The sequence below is a fragment of the Lynx canadensis genome, chromosome A2 (assembly GCF_007474595.2).
Source record: "Lynx canadensis isolate LIC74 chromosome A2, mLynCan4.pri.v2, whole genome shotgun sequence".
NCBI classification, from domain to species: Eukaryota; Metazoa; Chordata; class Mammalia; order Carnivora; family Felidae; genus Lynx; species Lynx canadensis.
In genome coordinates, this window is record NC_044304.2 from 105,151,271 (window position 1) to 105,173,351 (window position 22,081).

Sequence of the window (22,081 nt, forward strand, 5' to 3'; positions counted from 1 at the left end):
AGGGAGGGGCATAAAAGAGAGGGAGAGAGAATCTCAAGCAAGCTCTGCAGTGCCAGCACAAAGCCTCACGTGGGGCTCGAACTCACGAACCATGAGATCATGACTTGAGTTGAAATCAAGAGTCCTGTGCTTAAATGAGTGAGCACCCAGGCGCCCCAATGTTTATTTTATTTATTTTTGAGAAAGAGAGAGAAAGAGAGAGAGAGCAAGCAGGGAGGGGCAGAGAGAGAGAGAGAGAGAGAGAGAGAGAGAGAGAGAGAGAGAGAATCTTAAGCAGGCTATGTACTGCCAGCACAGAGCTCGATATGGGGCTCAAACTCATGAACTGTGAGATCATGACCTGAGCTGAAATCAAGTCAGATGCTTAACCAACTGAGCCAACCAGGTGCCACAGTATTAATAATTTTATATCAGTTTCCTCTTATATCTTGTGCTAAGAATGGGCTAAGTCCAGACATTAAAAGGTGACTCTCCAAGATTCAGCAATTCATAATTCCCCAGTATTTATTTTGTAGTGAATATTTGTTTAATATCGTGAGGAAATGTATTCATGTATTGGAAAGAACTCCCTAAAATGGAGACCCATTTAAATTGTGTTTCTAAATCCTGTTATCGAAAGCCAAGGATCACACTGTGGTGGAACTGTGTTATATTGGCAGTCCTTGGGCAAATGAAAAACCAGTAATTGCTATTAGAAATGCTGTTGTGGGGCGCCTGGATGGCGTAGTCGGTTAAGCGTCCGACTTCAGCCAGGTCACGATCTCGCGGTCCGGGAGTTCGAGCCCCGCGTCAGGCTCTGGGCTGATGGCTCAGAGCCTGGAGCCTGTTTCCAATTCTGTGTCTCCCTCTCTCTCTGCCCCTCCCCCGTTCATGCTGTGTCTCTCTCTGTCCCAAAAATAAATAAACGTTGAAAAAAAAAAAAATTTAAAAAAAAAAAGAAATGCTGTTGTGTTTGCAAGGGTATCCAGTACAATTCTACAGTTATATTATTGTGGATATATACATATACATATATATCCAATCATTATATATATACATATATATAATTTATATTTATTTATATATTATATATTTATATTTTATATTTTATTTATTATATATAATATATTTTTTAAAAATATACTTATTGTTTATTTTTAATTTTTATATATTATTTACATTATATATATTTATATATGAAAAAGGATTTTAAAGTGACTTTTTCAGGAAAGCATGGTTTGTTCACGTAAATATGGTATATTTTTAGTGGAAACCAAGAGGCAATCCTCAGTTCTGGTATTTCATAACATTTTACTAATCAGGAAAGAGTTACCAACACACTGTTAAAAAATATTAAAATATATGAGTACCTTAATGCAAACAAACAAGAGCTATGCAAAATATACTGGGAAATGAAGTCCTATGCCATGCATAATGGAGAAATGAAATATCAATGCCCGATTTCAATGAATTCCAGCAACTAAAAAACAAACCAAAACTGAAAATAGATTTTAATGAAGTCTGACAAAGTGCATGTGGACAAGACAAATACATTAATTAAACACTATTTCAAACTAAGCAGCAAATGTACTACAATTAAATATCCGTTTTTGTGATATTTGCCATCATGGAGCTTTATTGCTATGTGATGGCATAATTTCTCTCATCTTGTTGTCCTGTGGGGGTAAGGGCAAGTGGCTCACGGACAAACTCAATTTTGTTATGTGTTCCTTAATCTTTCAAGTTGCGCTTTTCTTTATATCAAACAAGTACTACTTAATATTAACACAGAAATTCCATAATCTAAGAAACAAATTTGTGATGGATTTATTTTTGCTGCAGAGGAGGTAACAACAGCCACCATCACGGCAAACATCCAGAGCCTACAATCCTTCTATGGGTGTTACAAGGATGAACTCATTTAATTCTTACAATGGCCCTAGAAAGTGGATATATTTGTTATCCACTGTCTTGGTTTGTGTTCCTCCAAAAAAACAACTCTGTACAAGGACTTGGGGGCAGGTAGTTATCTGAAGATGATCCTGGAAACACCAAGGAGGAGTAAAGTGAGGCAATACTTTGTGAGTATGTGGTTTACCGCTACGGGGAACAGGGGCTTAGTCCCAGAGGGACCCTATGAGAAATTGTATGGAACACACTTTGGAATCAGCCCACAGGAGGCTGAGGAGGCTGTAGGATTTAGGTAGTAATTCCCATCTTTCATTAGTTGAGGGTCACTCTGGGTGTTAACTCCCCAGAACTCCATCCTGCCTTGTGTATGGATACAGTACAGCTCGATGGCCAGATAATACCATGAGACAGAGCAGAAGGCTTTGACTTTTAAGAAATCACCTACAAATGACCTCCAAAGTCGACCAAAGTGAGATGGGCAGAGCACCAAGAGCATCTCTCTATACCCTTACTTGACAGGTGAAGGAAGTAAGTCATAGAGAGGCTGCCTAACTTGTTCAAGTGAGAATGGGAATGGGAGAGCTGCAACTCACGTGCAGACAGTCTTCATTGCAGAGCAATGGTTTTTTTCCTTTTATTAAAAAAAATTATTAATGTTTAATTTTGAGAGAGAGAGGGAGAGAGAGAGAGAGCACAAGTTGGAGATGGGGAGACACAGAACCCGAAGCAGGCTCCAGGCTCTGAGCTGTCAGCACAGAGCCCTATTCGGGGCTCTAACTCACAAACCACGAGATCATGATCTGAACCAAAGTTGGTTGCTTAACAGACTGAGCCGCCCAGGCACTCCCAGAGCAATGGTCTTAAACATACGGACAGATGGGAATCCCATCTGCTGCCAAGTTCTTTCATAACTTCCAAAAATTATGCCACACACATTTAAAAAAAATGTTTATTATGTTTGAGAGAGAGAGAGAGAGGGAGAGGATCAGAGAAAGAAGGAGACAGAAAATCCCAAGCAGGCTCCAAACTTTCATCACAGAACTCAACATGGGGCTCAAACACACAAATCGTGAGATCATGACCTGAGCTGAAATCAAGAGGCGGTCTCTCAACCCAGTGAGACACCCAGGGGCCCCTGCCGCACACTTTTGACAGTCATACCTATTTTATGTATTCCATATCATAAGTAATACCTTTGGTAACATAATGTTTGTACTCAGTACATTTGTTTCATATCTCTTACTGTCAGCATAAAACCTTTCATCTTTACTATGGAAGGTCATACAGGATAATTGGGGTAGACATTTTCTTGGAAAGAAAATACATTTTTTTAATGTAATATAAAAAGCACGGAAACATTTTTTCAGGTACCTCAGAGTATATGAAAGCCATTTTGAGTTTGCTCAGTTAAATTTCAGTGCTTGGAAATTTTCTGAATTACGGAGCTAGAGAGGAAGCGTTCACAACACTCTTGCCATAAAACGTGACTTAGTCTGATCAAATATAATATGTAAATCATATTTATTGACCTCTTCCTAAGGGGATAGAAGGAGGTAAAACACAATAAATTTATGTCAATATGTGCATATGTGTATGTGGTGAAAAGGAACAGTGAAAACAGTGCTCCTAGAGGTTTATTGAGCTCATGCTATCATACTGGGATGCCCTGTGTAGCTCTTTGTCTCCTTGTCTGCCCCAAAAGAAGAAACTGGAGAAGAAATGCACTTTCTTCTTCTCCATTCCACCCTTCATCCAACCGATAGTTTTTCCTCTGATAATCTCCAAAGTTGGTGAAAATAAGCAGTAAGTTACAAGGGGAGAAGCTCAGAGGCATTATGATAGAGAGCCAACCTTGAGAGGAGGAAAGTGATCCTCTCTGGACTAGATTTACTTCCTAAACATTTCTGAATTTGAGAATCCTTACAGGCTATTTTCATATATTTAGGGTTAAAAACAAGTGGAATGTGTGCTGCCACTTCTCCTGCCTTTCCAGGAGGGAAATGACTGGTGGATCATGTTAAATCTTCTCACTAAATTTGGCAGCAACCTCAGAATCTTTCTCTGCAGACTGCTCCTGCAGCCGCTGTCTGTAGTGAGGGTTAGCCAGGTGAAACCTATGTAGCATCCCTGCGCTGAAAGTCAGCTCACTGACAAGGGACCACAGCTAACGTATTAGCCGTTATAGCCACAGCCCTTTCCTTTGGTGCTGATATATCATAGACACTCCACAAATAAGCCTTACTGACAAATAAACTGTAACTGATGTATTCTGACTCACCAAAATAAGGTCATATGTACAGGACTAAATGAAATGGGGACGTACGATTGAACCACATGGGAAGATCAGAGAATCAGTTTTATAACCAAGGATTACTAGGTCTTATTTTCTTTCTCAGCATTATTAACTATTCATTTGCTGATGCAGAGGAGACTATTCTTTAGGTTTTGCTTGAAGAGGGATATTTAGATCTACTGGTTATAATTTTAAATCTAAAATGTAAGACTTTGACAAAGGTATGCTATCAAGACCTAGACTACTTAGTGACATCATTAGATTAAGACATGAACAAGTAATAAGTGAATAAATGTAAGTCGCAGGGAGATGTGTAGCAAGAAGTTCAGTGGTGAAAATCATCGCACAAAGAATCAAAGTGGTGGTATGCAAGGTCATAATCAAAGAGAGAGAATGACCCTTTGACCAAGGCAAATTTGATTCAGTGTATATAAGGGTGGATAAAGGAGGCAAGATCTGACTTTTGTGGCATTTTCACTATGTGCCAAGTATGGCGACAGTCACTTCACGTACATTATTTCATCGTGATGATTATGAGTGGTATTAATTATCAGACCATTTGAAGTGTGGGAACAGAATCGCAGAGTCACTCAGTAGTGGGTCCTCCCAGCTCAGAGTGCGAGAGCCTGCCAGGTGAAGGGATTGTCAAGAAGACAAGGGGGAATGCTCATTGTGAAACATACACATCAGGAATGCCAGAGGCAAACAATGGAAGTTTCTATTCAAGCACTAATCAGGTAGAAATGCCCAAATGAGTTTGAGGTCTTACGCCCCCCCCCACAAAAAAAAAAAGTTTAATGATTCCCAGAAAGGGCAGAAGGACTAAACATCTTTACCTGAGATTTGCTCCAGGACAGCTTCCTGACTGCCAGGCCATGGTAATTTGTCCAGGGGAAGAGTTCCCTGGGAAGCTATTTTAATATCAGGAATGCTTGGCAGACCTGTCCTGATGGTTGAGATGGATGAACCAAGTTAACAGAGCTGATGTCACTAAACCCTTGAGTATACCATAGAAACAGGCCCAGAGGGCTTTGAAAACCCGCAACAGTACCAGGCTTCAATCAGAATCTTGGGCTCAGATTCATACTTTCGTACTGTTTATCATAACTACCCAGATGGTTCTAGAATGTAGCCAGTTAAAACAACTGCTCTAATTTAATCAGTTGGCATTCTGGCTTATGTATTTTAATAATTTGTGAGTTAGCTTTCCATGATGGCGTCTTGTAAGTAGGTTTCCATAGTATGGTAACTTGTGAATTTGCTCTCTACATTATAACTTACGAGTTAACTTTCTTGTGAGTTGGACCTTCTAAATCTAATATCTAATCTGGTGATGTTACTGTAACACTGAGAATCAGACCTGTATCAGGGTGAGTTCCCCAAGGCCACAGGATTCCCTGACTTCTCTAGAACTACACTGTCAAATACAGCATTGACACATATGGCTATTACAGTTCTGATTTAAATTAATTAAGATTAAATGAAATTAAAAACCCAGTTAAATGGTCATACTAACCACATTTCAGGTGCTCGGTAGCTGCATGTAGCTAATGACTACCATATTGGACAGCAGAGATATGGAATATTTCAATTACAGAAAATTCCACTGGGCAGTCCTGGCCCAGATTATTAAATAACCAGACATCTCTTGCAGACTTGCAATTTACTTTATCCTTTTATCCAAACATGTACTTCACATGCTTTATCTCAGTTTAAAATAACTTTAACCACTATTTGATATATTAAATTACCCTTTTTATTTGATTTCTCCATAAAGGGATAAAGGTATTTCAGGGGCAGAGAAACACATCACTGGGAACAGCAAATGTTGGAACCTCATATCAGATTAGGTGGAGCCAGCTAAATGGGGTCACATCATTTCTCAGAATTGCCTGTAATTTTATATCTCTGTCTTCCCTGTTATCAAATGTTTATCTGACTTAAGCCATAAAATGCCACAAAGCAAGTAAATATACCATAACAACTAGGCTATATTTCATCTTTATAATTTATTTGTATTTACCATAGGTTAGGAATCGATTGATTTTTTTTTTTCCAGTTGGGGAAAGAAAATAAGACAGGAGAATTTCTGGGTAATTAAAAGGTTAGCCCTTAGGACCTGAGAGCCTCCTTCATTTTTGGTGAGAGTAGAAACAGCCATTTGTACTAAAGTGATTATGAAGACCATGATGCCTCCTTTGCTGTGGTGAGCACTACGGAAGGAGTCCCGAAGTCTGGTTTGCATCCTTTGCTTTACTATTTGTAAGACTTGGACCAAAGGCAAAATTCCTAACTTCTCTCATCCTCATTTCCCTAATCTGCCAAACTGAAATCAGAGTTAAGAAACATAGAAGACCCTCTATGTTAAATGCTTTTAGGTCTTGACACTAACTTGGAACATTTTCATCCAAAGTGATTTAGAGTCTTGAGTTAGGTATTGTCCTTCCTCCAGACCACACATTATCCCTTCTTTTCCTACTATTCACTCCAAATACTTATTGCACATTGTCCAAACATCCTGACTTTTCTGTAGAAGACAGAGAAAGCACATCCTAAGGGAGCAAGATCGTAAATGTTGGAATTTCATATCCCAAATAGGTGGGGCTGGCTAAAAGATTCAAAATAAACAAAGGCAGATGTAAATGTGAAAATTAAGTAAAGATTATGAAGATATAGAAACATTTTTCTTAACTTCCTGGTCCTTCTTTTCTTTTTTTTTTTTTTTTTTTTTTTTTTAATTTTTTTTTTTTCAACGTTTTTATTTTTTTTTGGGTCAGAGAGAGACAGAGCATGAATGGGGGAGGGGCAGAGAGAGAGGGAGACACAGAATCGGAAACAGGCTCCAGGCTCCGAGCCATCAGCCCAGAGCTGGTCCTTCTTTTCTAAAACAAATTTACACATAGGCCTGTTTATGTTTAAAAGAACAAGTCACAATGGGTCATAGAGAAAAAACACAAGACACTGAGGAGGTCTTGGCCCATGTCATGAGAACCCAGGAAATCTGAAGCTAGGAGATTGTGAATTTAAAGCGAGATGGTGTATTTGCTGCCATGATTTAACGTAAATATCTTCTGATTTATTTTGGATTCAACTCCTGTTGAAGGTAAGGAGTGAACAGCAGAACAGAAGGTCTGCTTAGGCAAGAACAAAATTGTATTTCCACAAATTTCCAACCTCTCTACTTAAAGTCATGTCTTAAATTGTTAAACATTTCCATTATGATACTGACAAACAGAGAGGAGAAGATAGAGGTATTCCCATTTTTCTATTCATATCACATCTATAACAAAAATGGTACCTGTGACCTTTGGAACCACTTAATTCCTAGTTGAAAAATTAAGGCCCCTGTGCCACTGGTGGCCCCTTCTTTACATTAACAAAAGTTTCTATGATCAAAACACCTAGAGCCTTTAGGAATTCATCAAGAATAGTTACTATCCTTTGATGAATTGATTGAGAAAGACTGAAGTAGAAGCTTAAGGTAGATTGTAAGTTAAAAGGAAGTTATAATTACTCCATTTGAAGTAATGAAGTGCCAACTATTTATTCCACAGGGAGAGAAAATAAATACAGAACAAAGAAGTCATTATTTTTTGCTTAATAAAAGCTTTTACAGTTTTATTAAAGAAAAATACCTGTTTATTACTGAAATTTTAGCAAATGTAGATAGTCATAATAGAGAAGAAATATATCCCCAAGTCCCATCTTTGAGGAAAAAATAACCAAATTCTTCGTAATCTTTCTTTTCATCTGTGTATCCCTGTGCTTTCTCAAGAACTCTTTCTTGAGACAAGAAACAAGAGTTTCTCAAGAAACTCTTTCTTGAGACTGCAGACAATGCTTTGCAATATAACTTTTTTACTTGAAACATTATGAACATTTTCCTGACCATCAGTTTGTATAATATGTTAATGTCTGTATAGTTTTCCATTCCACAGATACAGCCTAATTTGTTTAATCACTTTCGTGTTGGGCATCTAGGAGGTTTTTGTTTTTTTAACATGTGAAATGCTGCTATGAATATTTATTAGGTTGAATTGTTTGTATGTATTTCAATTATTTCTTTATAATAAACCACTAGAAGAGAATTATTCGGTTAAATGATTGGTCTGTTTCTTGGGTTTTTGTTACCTACTTCTAGGCACTTCCTAGAAAATTCCTAAGAATTTTCCTGCTCACCAGAGAGTGCTTGGTAGAATACAGAATCTTTCCCAGCATCTGATGTTGTCAGCTGCTTCCTAACCTTTGACAATTTTATGGGTAACAGAGTACTATTGTTTTATTTTACATTCTTTGGTAGCTCTTTCTTGTTTGTTGAACACTGTCCTATCTTGTTTTAAGGGCTGTTTGCTCACATCACACTCTGATGTGAAGGAAGAACTTCCCTTTAAGACCCACTTCATAGGCAGAATCGAAAGAAAGGGTAGTGGACAGAGGTTTTGGAGAGAAATGAAAACAGCTGTGGGGAGAGGAGGACAGAAACCATCCCCCTCATAACTAGTGTGTATTTTGCATGGTACATGTGCTATTATGGCTCTAACTGGAACAAGAGAATGGAGAGTGGTCCCCGTGCAGTTTCTGCCATGAAATAGCTTCTTACTTATCTTCAGAGACAAGATCTAAACAGTTAAGTGTCAACCTTTTTGAAATGCCTGTAGAGGCAGCACAGCACACTAGTTACGAGCACATACTCTGGGGCCAGAGTTCAAACCCTGACTTTGGCATTTACCATAAGCTGCATGACGGTGGACAAGTTACTTAATCTGTTTCTTGAGGCATAAAATGGGAAAATAGCAGTGACAGGTTGACATAAAGGAGAAATGACTTGATAGACCTAAAAGTCTTAGACTGGTGTCTGGTAAGTAGTGATATGTAAGTGTCTTGTAAACAAAATTTATAAAGAACCTGGCATGGCCCATAGCAGCACTTGAGAAGTGTTAGCTGAATACATGTAATATGCAATAAAAGGCAATACATAGACAAACAGGTTTCAGTACATGTGGTTTAGACAAGAGGGGTACTGGGTGTTAAGGGATAGTTTTCAAACAAATGAAATCATGAATCTCATACAAATATAAAATAACCCATATCAAAGAGCTTTTTAATTCATTTAAGAGAACAATAAGATATTATAATTAGTTCAAAGAAGGATCCAAAGAACAGACAAGTGAATGAATGGGTGATCCCCATTGAGATGAATTTGCTGACAAATGCAAAGCTGGCCTCTTACACAGGGCAGACATTACTTTCGTCTCCCCAGACAAAATTCCTGTGCATCTCTGTGGACAAAATCATTTGCTGCTATCAGTCTTTACTGGATTGGAAGGTCACTCAAAGAAAAGGAAAGAAAATAACATTATGGTATCAGATCACCAGAAGGAGCCCCTCGACACCATCCTTGGAAAAAATCTTTTGGTCCATTTCAAAGACTTTCCTATTTTCCCTTGATTTAGGGAAGTAGACAACTAATTATTCTAAAAATTATTGAAATTAGGGCATTAAAGGGACTTTGACAGAATTGAAGCCTCAAGCACTGAACAGTTCTGTGAAACAATCACTTCACGACTTTGAGCATCAGTGACCTTTTCTGTAAAAGGAGGATAAGTGTGTCTCGTTCCTGGAATCTCTTATAAAACGAAACAATATGTGTCCAAAGATCCTAATACAGCATGCGACTCATAGTAGATATTGAATAAGCAGTAGCTATTACTGTCCTAATTATGATGAGCTGAACCAACCAAAGAATAATTGCTCACTTTTGATTCTACCACATGCAGTCAGCCTAGGTAGAAGTTATGTGCAGTATTTGGTAAAGCCCTGGGGAATGAAATTGTGTGGCTCCCACAGGGGACACTGAAAACATCAGCATGGGGAGGGAGGTTGGTAGAGAATACTGAGAAATAACGCAGTGTAGGTAGCATCCAGTGTCTGAAGAGGCTTTGGAATCCAGTCAGAAGTTTTGGCCGTCAGGAAGCAGCCAATTAAGCAGCATCTGGAGTGCAGATTCCTGGGCCTCACCCCAGACATAATGACTTAATGGCTGGCAGTTGAGAATGTGTATTTTATCAGGTTACCCAGTTACCAGTGTTGCTTTAGCATATTGGAACTTTAAGAATCACTGATGCAAATATAAGATATAAACCTTTATCTGGAGTCATTCTTGAAACTTAGGAATAAAGTGAAGTAAGGGACCTTCCAGCCAGTGTACGTACAGGATAATGTCTGAATGAAAAGATGAGGTGAGCCTGAAGGCAGGAGGGAACTGGCAGGTGTAGGTGGAACCTATCCCTGAGGTGATGAGGGATTGCACTAAGGTGGAAATTAAGGAAGAGACAGGAATCAGTGACTCCAAACATTATTATAAAGAAGTAGACTTTAATGACTAAGTTGGTAGGAGATTCAAAATGGAGGACCACAAGTATTTAAAATGATTTTAAGTCCAGGTAAATAGAATAGAGATTCATTGACACAAATTGAGAATTGAGAATGGTCAGTTTCGTGGAAAGCTAAGTTCAGTTTGGGGCATGTAAAAGGATGAAGATACTCTTAAGTGGAAATTTATGGAAAATGATTGAAGGAAGGGGAGGGATGGAGAGACTCCAAGCTTGAGTGACAGGTCTTGGCTAGAACAATAGATGAAATTTTTAAGGAATATCTTCAGTTAAGTCTTCTCTGTTTCCCTTCCTCTTTAAATTGTCAAAATATATGTTATTTCACACACAAAGGATTTCATGAGTTAAATGCTAATCCCTGTGAGTGTTTAAAATTTATGTATTATCCTATCTATAGAGAAAAAGTAAAGCTGTATTTATAGTTTACTTTAAAGATGAAAACCTAAGGCATAGTTGAGAAGGTGAACATGTTTAATTATTTTCCTCTTTCTAGACAAGATGTAAAGCCCTTAAGATTTAGGAAGGTGGTTAGAAACTCATTTGTATATCCCAGTGAGGTATTTGGTAAATGCTTAGTTATTGAACTGAATTTTAAAATGATTCCTGAGGATACCTGACAATGTACAGCATCTGCCTACCCCTGGAGTTAAGCCTGTTTCTGGTAAATCCTGTGAGTTCAATTCCCAAATGTGCTACAGTCCTTTGAGAAGCTAATTAAGATCCTTGGCTCATATGGGGATTGTTGTCTAAAAATTAAAAGTTAGAGTGTGCTCTAAATCTCAGACTCACGTGACCCACTGGGAAACTTCCAAGTATTAGTAAGTCCTCAACTTAAACTGTTGGTTCAAAACCACTCTCTTGGTTGGAGTAGAATCACAAAAGGGTATTTGAAGAGCCCTTTCTTTTTCTTATAAACTGTACAAACATCTAGCACAGTAAAGCCATTTTTAAAAAGTGCCTTTGATTGCAAGTGTTGTAATTTTTGTTTTGATCCTACTATTAACAAAAACTAAAAACTGTATTGTAATCATTTAGTATGTACAATAATTGAAGTGTTTTATTGATCGTTGTGTCAACAAAAAGATGAGCACGTTCCCAGAGAAAATAAGTTCTCTAGTGATTTTCTAAACGCCAGGCAGTGCCCATACTCCAACAAGGATTAGAATTTATGTACATTTTATTGTTGCTTGGTATTTGGCAGTAGGTATTTTCACGCAACCTATTTTTAATGAATATAAAACACAGTATGCAAGGAATTTCGTTGCATATGAAATATTACTGAATCTAAGTGAATACCTCCTTTGCATGTTCTAAACTTGAATTTATGTGTATGTTGTTATGAAAGTCACATTGCTTAGAGTAAGTTTATATTTTTATCCTGTCCTTAACATTCTATGACATTTGTGTTGATTGGTTTAATTAAGTTGCTTTATACACCTATTTTTTTGTGATTTTAAGTGTGTAGAAACTCAAAGCAGATTCAAATGTACCTTCTGCTGAATGTTTTATGTCCTTGAATTTTTAGATTATTTTATATATGCAAAGAATAAATACATTCATTTATTCATTTGGCAACTACTTATCGAACATCTCTTATGCCCCAGACACTGTTCTAAGTGCCAAATACACAGTAGGAAATATAGTATCATGTGGTCAAGAACTGGTCCTTTATCTACCCTATAATATGTCAGTAATGATAATGGTACTCCACCCTCAAACAGTAATTTGATCCAAGTCTTTGTAATTAATCCTATAGATTGATTCTAGAAGCAGAGGTCACAAGAAGAAATTGTTATGGAAGTGAATTTAGACTTCATATTTTAATTGATTCCTGCTCGTCTTCAATAATATGAACATCTTTGCTTTCGAGTGTAGGATTTTATTTCCTTGGAAGTTCCCAGGATGAGCAAACTCAGTGTTGGTTTACTTAATGCGATTGATTTATTTGATCCATGGGAAAAGGCCAATGCAATATGATTGGTGAGAAATGTTTGAGCCTGGTCGTTTTAATGGCAAATATTTTATAATCTCTGTTTTTAGAAATCTAAGAAGTTTTACTTTTTTTTTTCTTTTTTTAACTCTGCATCCTTTAATGAGAGGTCTTTATCTTTTATCTGTTCACTGTTTTCCAGGTTTTAGGGACAAAGCCAGAGATTAGGGATGGAGACGATGATGACGACACCATAGCAGACATAACCAACAGGAAAATGGCTAAACTCTACATGGTGAGTTTACTGTTAGCGAGTTTTATGATTTTTACTGGACTGGATGCAGCCAGGAGGCCTGTTCTGGGAGGGACTCTCTGGGATAGCTGGTAATTATCATTGCCCTGAAAGAGAAATGTGTAAGTAGAATCCATTCTTTGCTCTAGTATGCTTATTAAAATTCTTCTTTTTATTGCTTTTTGTTTTTTTTTATTAAAAATGCCAAATAATAAGTGAAATAATTGCTATAACTTAAATAAAATTATATATTGTTGCTGTGCTAGTTTGCAACAATATGTTTTGATATATGACATTTAATAAAATGTTTCCTTCATGGGATAAAAATACTTGGCAAGCTTTTTCTTTTTTTTGAATTTATTTATTTAAATTCAAGTTAGTTAACATACAGTGTAGTATTGGTTTCAGGAGTAGAACCAAGTGTCATAAGCTTTTTCTTATAAAGTCTTGATAAATTATAAAATCTTCATATCACTTTAAATATCCTGTTTAGCCATCATAAAAACTTTCTTTGTTGCAGGAGGGAAAAGGTATCAAATCAAACAGCTGGGAGGAAGCAGAGTAAACATAGCCCTGTCCTGGGCATTTGAGACCTAGTTCCATGACACCTCTGTGGTGATAACCCACTGGGTGGCCCTGGGCAAGAGATGACCATTGTGGGCCTCAGTTTTCTTAGCTGGAAAAAAAAAAGACAGATTACATTAGAAGATTATTCAGGTTCTTTCCAACTCCATCATTTTATGATTTTATTGCTGGTGAAGGCAACAGAAGCCACAAATGCACCAGATGAGGACATTGCTCAGATGGGATCCTTTAAGAGTTCCCTCCCCTTACAACTTTCCAAGCACATGATTGGGAGCAGATGGTTAATCTTCCTGCAGAGCTAAGTAGTCATCCGGCATCACAGGAAGGAGTTACATTTGCTCTTCTTTAAGGGAACTTCTAGCTCAGAATCTCATTTTGAATGAAGATCAAGTTACTAACTTGTGTATTATAACTTGCATTTTGTAAAGGGGAAGTGGAGTCTTTTCTTCCTAGAAGGCAAAGGAAAATGTGGTTACCACTTCTGCTAAATACTGATGATTTTAATATAAGCCATACAAAGATTGTTATTCTGGACTTCGTGGCAGCTTTTTTTCATTACTGTTTCTAAAACCCATTTTCAACAACTTAACAAATACTTTTTATGCTACATCATCAAATAAAACTGTTCTCCCTCTTGGACAGCATTATAATAAACTAAAGAAATATTTTAAAATGTGAAAATGTGTCATTTCTCCCTCTAGTGGATTTGTAATGTATTGCATTTATATAAAACGCAAAGTCTCTTTGAAAATACTTTAATTTGGAATTGCAAAACAAAGCTGGGAAGCAGAATCACCTGGATAGCTTCCAAAAAAAAAAAACAAAAAAAAACCAAAAAAAAAACAGAATTCAAGCCTCACCACAATGCTGCAAAACCCCACCACTGATCTAGGGAAGTCCCTGGAATGTGCATATTTATCCAGTGCCCAGGATTACCTTACAGTCTACTAGCTGGCCTTTGAAAAACAGGGACTTCCAACCTGGGCATTAATATCACTTTCAGTTTTGCAAGACCACCTCCACCTTAAAAAAAAACAAAAAAACCCACAATGTTTTGTGGTTATTCCCAAACTTCAAGAGTCTAGGTAAATAAGTATTTGTAATAGAGGAAATTTACTTTGACAGTTTACACAAAGTATGCTTAAATTGCAGGACCTAATTTGAAAAAAAATCTATGAGCTTAGACTGTAATATACCAGCGCCTCCATAGCACAATGCTTGGCATATGGCAGATGCTCAGTAAATGTTAAATGAATGAATGTTTAAGCTTTAGCTTTTGCATGTGTGCAATGTGTAAGATTATTACCTAGTTGAAATGATTGCTATGCAGTTTAGGAACTAATCATGTAAACTTCGTGGCCTGGTGCTTATAATATATAGAAATCTCAACAAACCTTAGCTATTATTTATTATCACTATCATTTTCTGATGCTTTAGGTCCACTGTCAAAACTTAGCTTTTTATTAGTGTTTTTTTTTTTACCCCAAAAGACTTTTAAAAATTTTTTAAAGTATTATTCATTTATTTTTTTAAGTTTATTTTTGAGAGAGTGACAGACAGAGACAGAGCAATTGGGAGAGGGGCAGAGAATGAGGGAGAGAGAGAATCCCAGGCAGGCTCTACACTGTCAGTGCAGAGCCCAATGCAGGGCTTGATCTCATGATCTCACATGATTGTGAGATCAAGAACTGAGCTGAAATCAAGAGTCAGATGGCCAATCGACTGAGCCACCCAGGTGACCCGTTACTAATTTCCCTGATGATGAGGGATGTTGAGCATCTTTTCATGTGTCTGTTGGCCATCTGGATGTCTTCATTGGAGAAATGTCTGTTCATGTCTTCTGCCCATTTTTAATTGAATTATTTGGAGTTTTTTGGTGTTGAGTTATAGAAGTTCTTTATATATTTTGAATACTAACCCTTTATCAGATATGTCATTCAAAAATATCTTCTCCCATTCAGTAGGTTATCTTTTAGTCTTGTTAAAGTCTTTTAAAAAGACTTTTAGGGTATAATTGAGCTCGTGGATTTTTTTTTGTTTGTTTTTTTAAACAGCTTTGTTGAGATATAATTTACATTCCCTGCCCATTTAAGGTATTCAGTTCAATGGTTTTTAATTACATTTATAGAGTTGTAAAACCATCACCATAATGTAATTTTAGAACATTTTTTATTATCTACAAACAAGCTCATGGTTTTTATATTAGGTTTCAGATGCCAGTGGATCCATGAGAGTGACTGTGGTGGCAGAAGAAAACCCCTTCTCCATGGCAATGCTACTTTCTGAAGAATGTTTTATTTTGGACCACGGTGCTGCGAAACAAATTTTCGTATGGAAAGGTAAAAAATGCCATTGACATTGTGGCTGTGCTTCAGATATACAGCCATTTCTGTAGAAGCATAAAGAAAACATCTTTTCTGATTTTATTTTATTTTTTTTTTAACATTTATTTATTTTTGAGAGAGAGAGAGAGAGAGACAGAGCACAAGCAGGGAAGGAGCAGAGAAAGGGGGAGACACAGAATCTGAAGCAGGTTCCAGGCTCTGAGCTGTCAGCACGGAGCCTGACATGGAACTCAAACCCTCTAATTGCGAGATCACGACCTGAGCTGAAGTCAGACACTCAACTGACTGAGCCACCCAGGTGCCCCTTTTTCTGATTTTAAAAAAAGTCTATCTTTTTGAGACTTGACCTGTAAACAGCTCATATAAAATGCAGACATTGACACCATGTTTTCTTCCTACTGGTATCATTTGCCAGAAATGATGGGGTTAAAGAAAGCATTAGAGAAACATGAAAAGATATATATATATATATATATATATATATATATATATATATTTATATATATCTTTATATATATACATATGTATATATAAAATAGTGATCATTATGATATTTCTAAATATGTTTAACATACTAGGAAATTTTTACCATTCTCAGTGTTCTATTTAAATTATAATTATGCTCACTGCTTGGTGTGCAAGTATTTGTTAATCATATAATATCTTCCCTCTCTGAGATTCTTTTTTTAATGCTATATTTCATTTTTTTTAATTAATTTTTTTATTTTGAGAGAGTGAGAGAGCGAGGGAATGAGAGTAGGGAAGGGGCAGAGAGAGAGGGAGAGAGAGAGAATCCCAAGCAGACTCTGCACTGTCAGAGCAGAGCCAATGCAGGGCTCAAACCCATGAACTGCAAGATCATGACCTGAGCCAAAATCAAAAGTTGGATACTTAACCAACTGAGCCACCCTGGTACCCCAAGATTCTGTCTTTTTAATTTATCTTCCATTTTAGGTAAAGATGCTAATCCCCAGGAGAGAAAGGCTGCAATGAAGACAGCTGAAGAATTTCTAAAGCAAATGAATTATTCCACCAATACCCAAGTATGTGTGGACATGAACTGGCTAGGAAAAAAAAAAAAAAGAACATGGGAGCTCCTCATATTGCCACAAAACTCATGAGAGAATTTGGTTCAAAGTAATATATGCATGGGAGTCACTCTTCACTTACGTGTGTGCAACATGGTATCCTGTTGGGCCTACAAAGCTAGGCCCATAACTTTGTAGAGGATGGAATTTTGCAGAAACTGAAGATCATCCCTTCTGTGGGGCTGTATGATGAAAATAAGACCCTATCTGCTTCCTCCACAGCATTCCAGTCAAGATAATCAGCCACAGTTGAGTTAACTGAGAGCACTTTTCAGTTAGTCCCTAGAGCAAGTTGTACAGACGTGGGCTGATAGCCAGACAATATTTGGCCTCACTGAAATGAGCTTAGATACCTGCTAGTTACTCCTCCTTTTCTGAGTCTTTCAGACTCATCCTTTCTCTTCATTTTTGTATCCTAGCACAAGTAACACAATGAGATTGTTTCTTCCAGGTCACAGACCTCTTATAAACCTAATGCAGAAAAACAGTCCAGTGTGTTTGACTATAATGGTAATATAGGAAAGAACTTTGTTCTTATTTCACACATCCAAATTCAGTGGCAGTCACTGTAGTTGTGACAAAAAGCATTGGATTGTTTTACTTTCATATTTGGTCACCTTCCATCTTACATTCCGGTAAGAATCCCAGCTTCTAAGTTTACATCTGTCATCACAGGTGCCAAGACAATCTTTTTAGTTTCCTTAGTTTTTTTTCTCCATTCCTGGTTGAATGTTTTTCCCCAGTCTCTTATTTTCCGCTGCATAATTACTTTTTTTTTTAACTTTAGATTCAAGTTCTTCCAGAAGGAGGGGAAACACCAATCTTCAAACAGTTCTTTAAGGACTGGAGAGATAAAGATCAGAGTGATGGCTTCGGGAAAGTGTACGTCACCGAGAAAGTGGCTCGAATAAAACAAATTCCTTTCGATGCCTCAAAACTACATAGTTCTCCGCAGATGGCAGCCCAGCACAATATGGTGGATGATGGTTCTGGCAAAGTGGAGGTATTTGGCTATTTCTGCTTGTGTTTTTCGTTTTCACCAAGCCCATTTATGCCAGTGCACTTGGAGATGTAACTTCAGGAAACGACAAACTTTGTAAAATGTGAATTTTATTTATGAATAAAGGTGACCCATGACTATATATTAAGTCAGGGAATTTAAAGCTGGAAGAGATGATCTCTGACCTTCAATCCTATTTTACAATGTGTATGTTGAGATTCCAAGAAGTTAGGTGATCTGTGCAAGATCATCTAATTATCATCTTAGAGACGTGGAACCCAGCCGTCTCTTTTCCTGGTCCAGAATCGCTCCAGCTCTTGGAACTGGGATTGTCCGGTGATATTGTACCAAATATCATTAGTTAGTCCTTTCTTGTAGCTTACAGGCATTCCCAAAGCAAATTGGACATGTGCTAAAATCACAGATATTTTTAGAGCATTCAAATTGTTTGATGTTACTCCTTTTTTTTTTTTTTTGACAAAAATGCTAATAACCCTCTAATAATTCTCCCTAACTCAGCTCTCACCACACTCTACTCTTGAGTCACTTCACTTAATGAGAACTGGGTAATGTCACATCTTATTATAAAATATTTTAATGGTGGGGCGCCTGGGTGGCTCAGTCTGTTATGGCTCCGACTTTGGCTCAGATCATGATCTCATGGTTTGTGAGATGGAGCCCCGCATCAGGCTCTGTGCTGACAGCTTGGAACCTGGGACCTGCTTCAGATTCTCTCTCTCTCTCTCTCTCTCTCTCTCTCTCTCTCTTGCCCCACCCCCATCCCCCAACTTGTGTTCTATCTCTCAAAAATAAATAAACGTTAAAAAAATTTTAAAAATAATTTAAAAAAAGGGGGCACCTTGCTGGCTCAGTCGGTTAAGCATCCGACTTCAGCTCAGGTCATCATCTCACGGTCTGTGAGTTCAAGCCCTGCATCGGGCTCTGTGCTGACAGCTCAGAGCCTGGAGGCTCATTCGGATTCTTTGTCTCTCTCTCTCTCTCTGTTTCTCTCTACCCCTCCCCCACTCATGCTCTGTCTCTGTCTCAAAAATAAACATTAAAAAAATTTTTTTTAAATAATAAAAAAAAATACTTTAATGGCTCTGCATAGTCTTCCTGAGAATATTCATCTTAAGCTGGGCCTACAAGGCCTTCAGTGCCTAGATTCTGGCTGTCCTCTCTGCCTCACCCTTCCACTGCCTGAGGGCACTTCCCCTCCTCCCTCGAGCTAACATCCCCACTCCTCCTTTGTAATTCAGTTAAGTCACAAGCTGCATCTCTTGGAGAAGCCTTTCCTCCCATACTGGAACAGCCTTTCTCTGTGCTCAAACCAACCGGTATTTTTCACAGAACCCATCATACTGTTCATTAACTTACAAACTTACAAAGCAGAATTGTTCAGTTACTTAGAAAGTTCTCCTCCTAGACCTCTTGTTATTTCCTTGAGGGCAGGAATTGAATATTTTATCTTCGTATTCTCAAGGCTTACCACCAATATTTGGAGCAAAGTATAGGGTAAAGAGATTTAAGGCGCAGTTTTTCCTCTTTTTGAAAGGCATGAAGTGAGAATCTAAGGTGTCCAGGGTTGTGGGAACAGTGAAGGGAGAAATGGCAGAGGGGTCTCAGCTTCTGGTCTGGGTCTGTCTCCTGCCCAGCAGGTCTCGTGGCAGACTTTGCTCCCAGCACCAACTATGTTCCCACTGCATTCTCCATTTGTCACAGGTCACTGCGTCTCAGAGATGTCCTCCTGAGTCACCCCAGGACTGCTGAAATCTGGGGCTCTCTCTAGGCTTTTGGGCTTAGCCTGGCAGTGCTGGAGTTTCTCCTCTGCTCACCAGGATGGCACTGGAAGGCTTCTGTCTGCGAGCTCTGCCACCTGCTCATCTCTCTAAATTTCGAAGCGAGGGGTGTACCCTGCCCCTGCCCAGGAGGGCGGGCATGCGCACAGTGCCTGGCGGGCTCTCTCCTGTTACTTTCCTGGTTCATCTACAGCTCTGCTTTCTCCAACTTGGAGTGTCTTTAATCTGTGATGAGGATGAGAAACTAGAAAAAAAAAAAAAAATGGTTCTCCTACTTTTGTGCATTTGGTCTTCTGCCTACATGGCACCTTTTAAAAACAATCATGCAATCGGTGTCTTGATTATGTGGTCTCCATCTGCCACTCTTGCCTGAGAAGATAATAGTTTCATGCATTAAAATTCAGGGAAAAAATATTTTTAAATAAACAAACAAGGTATCTCCCAATGGATGAGAAATGTGATGCAAACTAAGAGATATATTTCTGAGCTGAATATTTTAGTTCATTATTCCACTGGAGTCTAGTGCTGTTTTCACTAGTCAATCAAGCAATAGTTATGTATTAATCAATAGGCTCAGAACTGAGCTAAGTACTATGGAGGATGCAAAAAATTTATATAATTGCTTAGAAATGCAGTAAACAAATTGTCAAATAGATAAAATTTGGTCTCATTGCTTAATTTGTAAGCTAATTAGAGAAATAATTTATGAATTTTTTATTGGGCTCTAAAGTAAAAAAATAAAAAGGGGAGCCTGGGTGGCTCAGTTAAGAGTCTGACTCTTCTTGATTTTGGCTCACATTGTGGTCATGAGATCAAACCCTACATAGGGCTCCTTAGGCCTGCTTAGGATTCTCTGTTTGTCTCCCTCTGCCATTTTCCCCCACTTGAATGCACACGTTTTCTCTCTCTTTCTGTCTCTCTCAAATAAGAAATAAATTTTAAAAAAGTTATTGGGGCATCTGGGTGGCTAAGTCAGTTGAGAGTCCAATTTTGGCTCAGGTCATGATCTCACAGTTCCTGAGTTTGAGCCCTACATCTGGCTCACTGCTGTAAGCACAGTGCCCAGTTTGGATCTTCTGTCCCCCTCTCTCTCTGCCCTTCCCTGTTCACGTTCTCTCTCAAAAATGAATAAACATTTATATATATATATATATATATATATATATATATATATATATATATAAACTTATTTAACGATAGATCTAAACCAAAATAAAAATTTTAACTTATAAGTACTGTTATATCAAGAAAATGTTATTTTGGTATGCACATTCGATTCCTTTCAGATTTGGCGTGTAGAAAATAATGGTAGAATTGAAATCGACCAGAACTCGTATGGTGAATTCTATGGTGGAGACTGCTACATTATACTCTACACTTATCCCAGAGGACAAATTATCTACACGTGGTAGGTTTCCCTCTTTCATAAGATCTCAAGTTCCAAGGAGGACAGATTTTGCTCCAAAGTTGCATTTCATTAAATTTCTTGGGAGAGTGGTAGAATTATCCTATAGTTACCCCAGTGAGATTTGTATAGCATGCATGTGATATTTTCTTTCAATATGGTTTTAACTATATTTTGTAGGGGTTAGATAAAAATCATCCTTTCTAGTCTAGGAAAAAAGGTTTTGATATCCAGAGGTAGTGTTCTTTTAGTAGATATGTAGTTGAATGTCTCATCTTCTGTGCAAGCTAACACTCTAGCCGGCCAGCACTGGCTACCAGGTGTTCTTATTGTTAAAATCCACAGAGGCCCATCCTGATTGAGACTGCAGAGTTGCAGTAAGGCAAACCCTCTAAGGAAGGGTTTATATATATTATATATATAATATTATATAATAATAATATAATTATATTATTATAATATATAATATAATTTTATAATATTATTTTATAATATTATTTTAATATTATTAAAATAAATAATATATTTATTTAAAATAATTTATATAAAATAAATAATATTATCTTATAATATTATTATAAATTTTATAATAATTTTATATAATATATGTAGAATTTATGATTCTGATTCATACTCCAGTAAAAACTGATACAGTTTTACTCTTGGTCCCCATGAAATTCATGGCAGTAAAGGAGAAAAAAATGCCATTGTGTCCATACTTTATACAGTTTTGCATAATGATTTGAGTTATTTGAAGGTTAAGTTTACTTAGATTCCATGCCAAGGCCCTGTTCAATGGGGAGTGTCCAATCAGATAAGTTAGATGCACATACCATGACTGAGTTGTTTCAAAGGGATGGGGATTCTATAACAAATCATAATCATGTGGGATTCTCAAACTTTTTATTAATATAGTGAAATCTGGTAAAATATTTCTGAGAAGACTGGGAAAAATGTTCTCAAAAAAAGATCTTAAAACTGGACGGTGCAAGGGTGAAGCATGTTCCTACATGGTGATGGCAAACTTCAGTGGGTGTATTGAATATACATGGACACAAGTTT

The 22,081-nt window shown here is 37.5% G+C and overlaps 1 protein-coding gene across 1 annotated transcript in view; it reads left to right on the top strand.

Moving 5' to 3' along the window:
• SCIN (scinderin) overlaps window positions 1-22,081 on the top strand; it is a 79,795-nt gene that overhangs the window by 36,273 nt on the left and 21,441 nt on the right. The window contains exons 5-9 of the mRNA XM_030308033.2: window positions 12,708-12,800; window positions 15,589-15,721; window positions 16,682-16,770; window positions 17,603-17,818; window positions 20,901-21,022. Of these exons, the coding sequence (XP_030163893.1) occupies window positions 12,708-12,800; window positions 15,589-15,721; window positions 16,682-16,770; window positions 17,603-17,818; window positions 20,901-21,022 (653 nt within the window). The remainder of the gene's footprint in view (window positions 1-12,707; window positions 12,801-15,588; window positions 15,722-16,681; window positions 16,771-17,602; window positions 17,819-20,900; window positions 21,023-22,081) is intronic.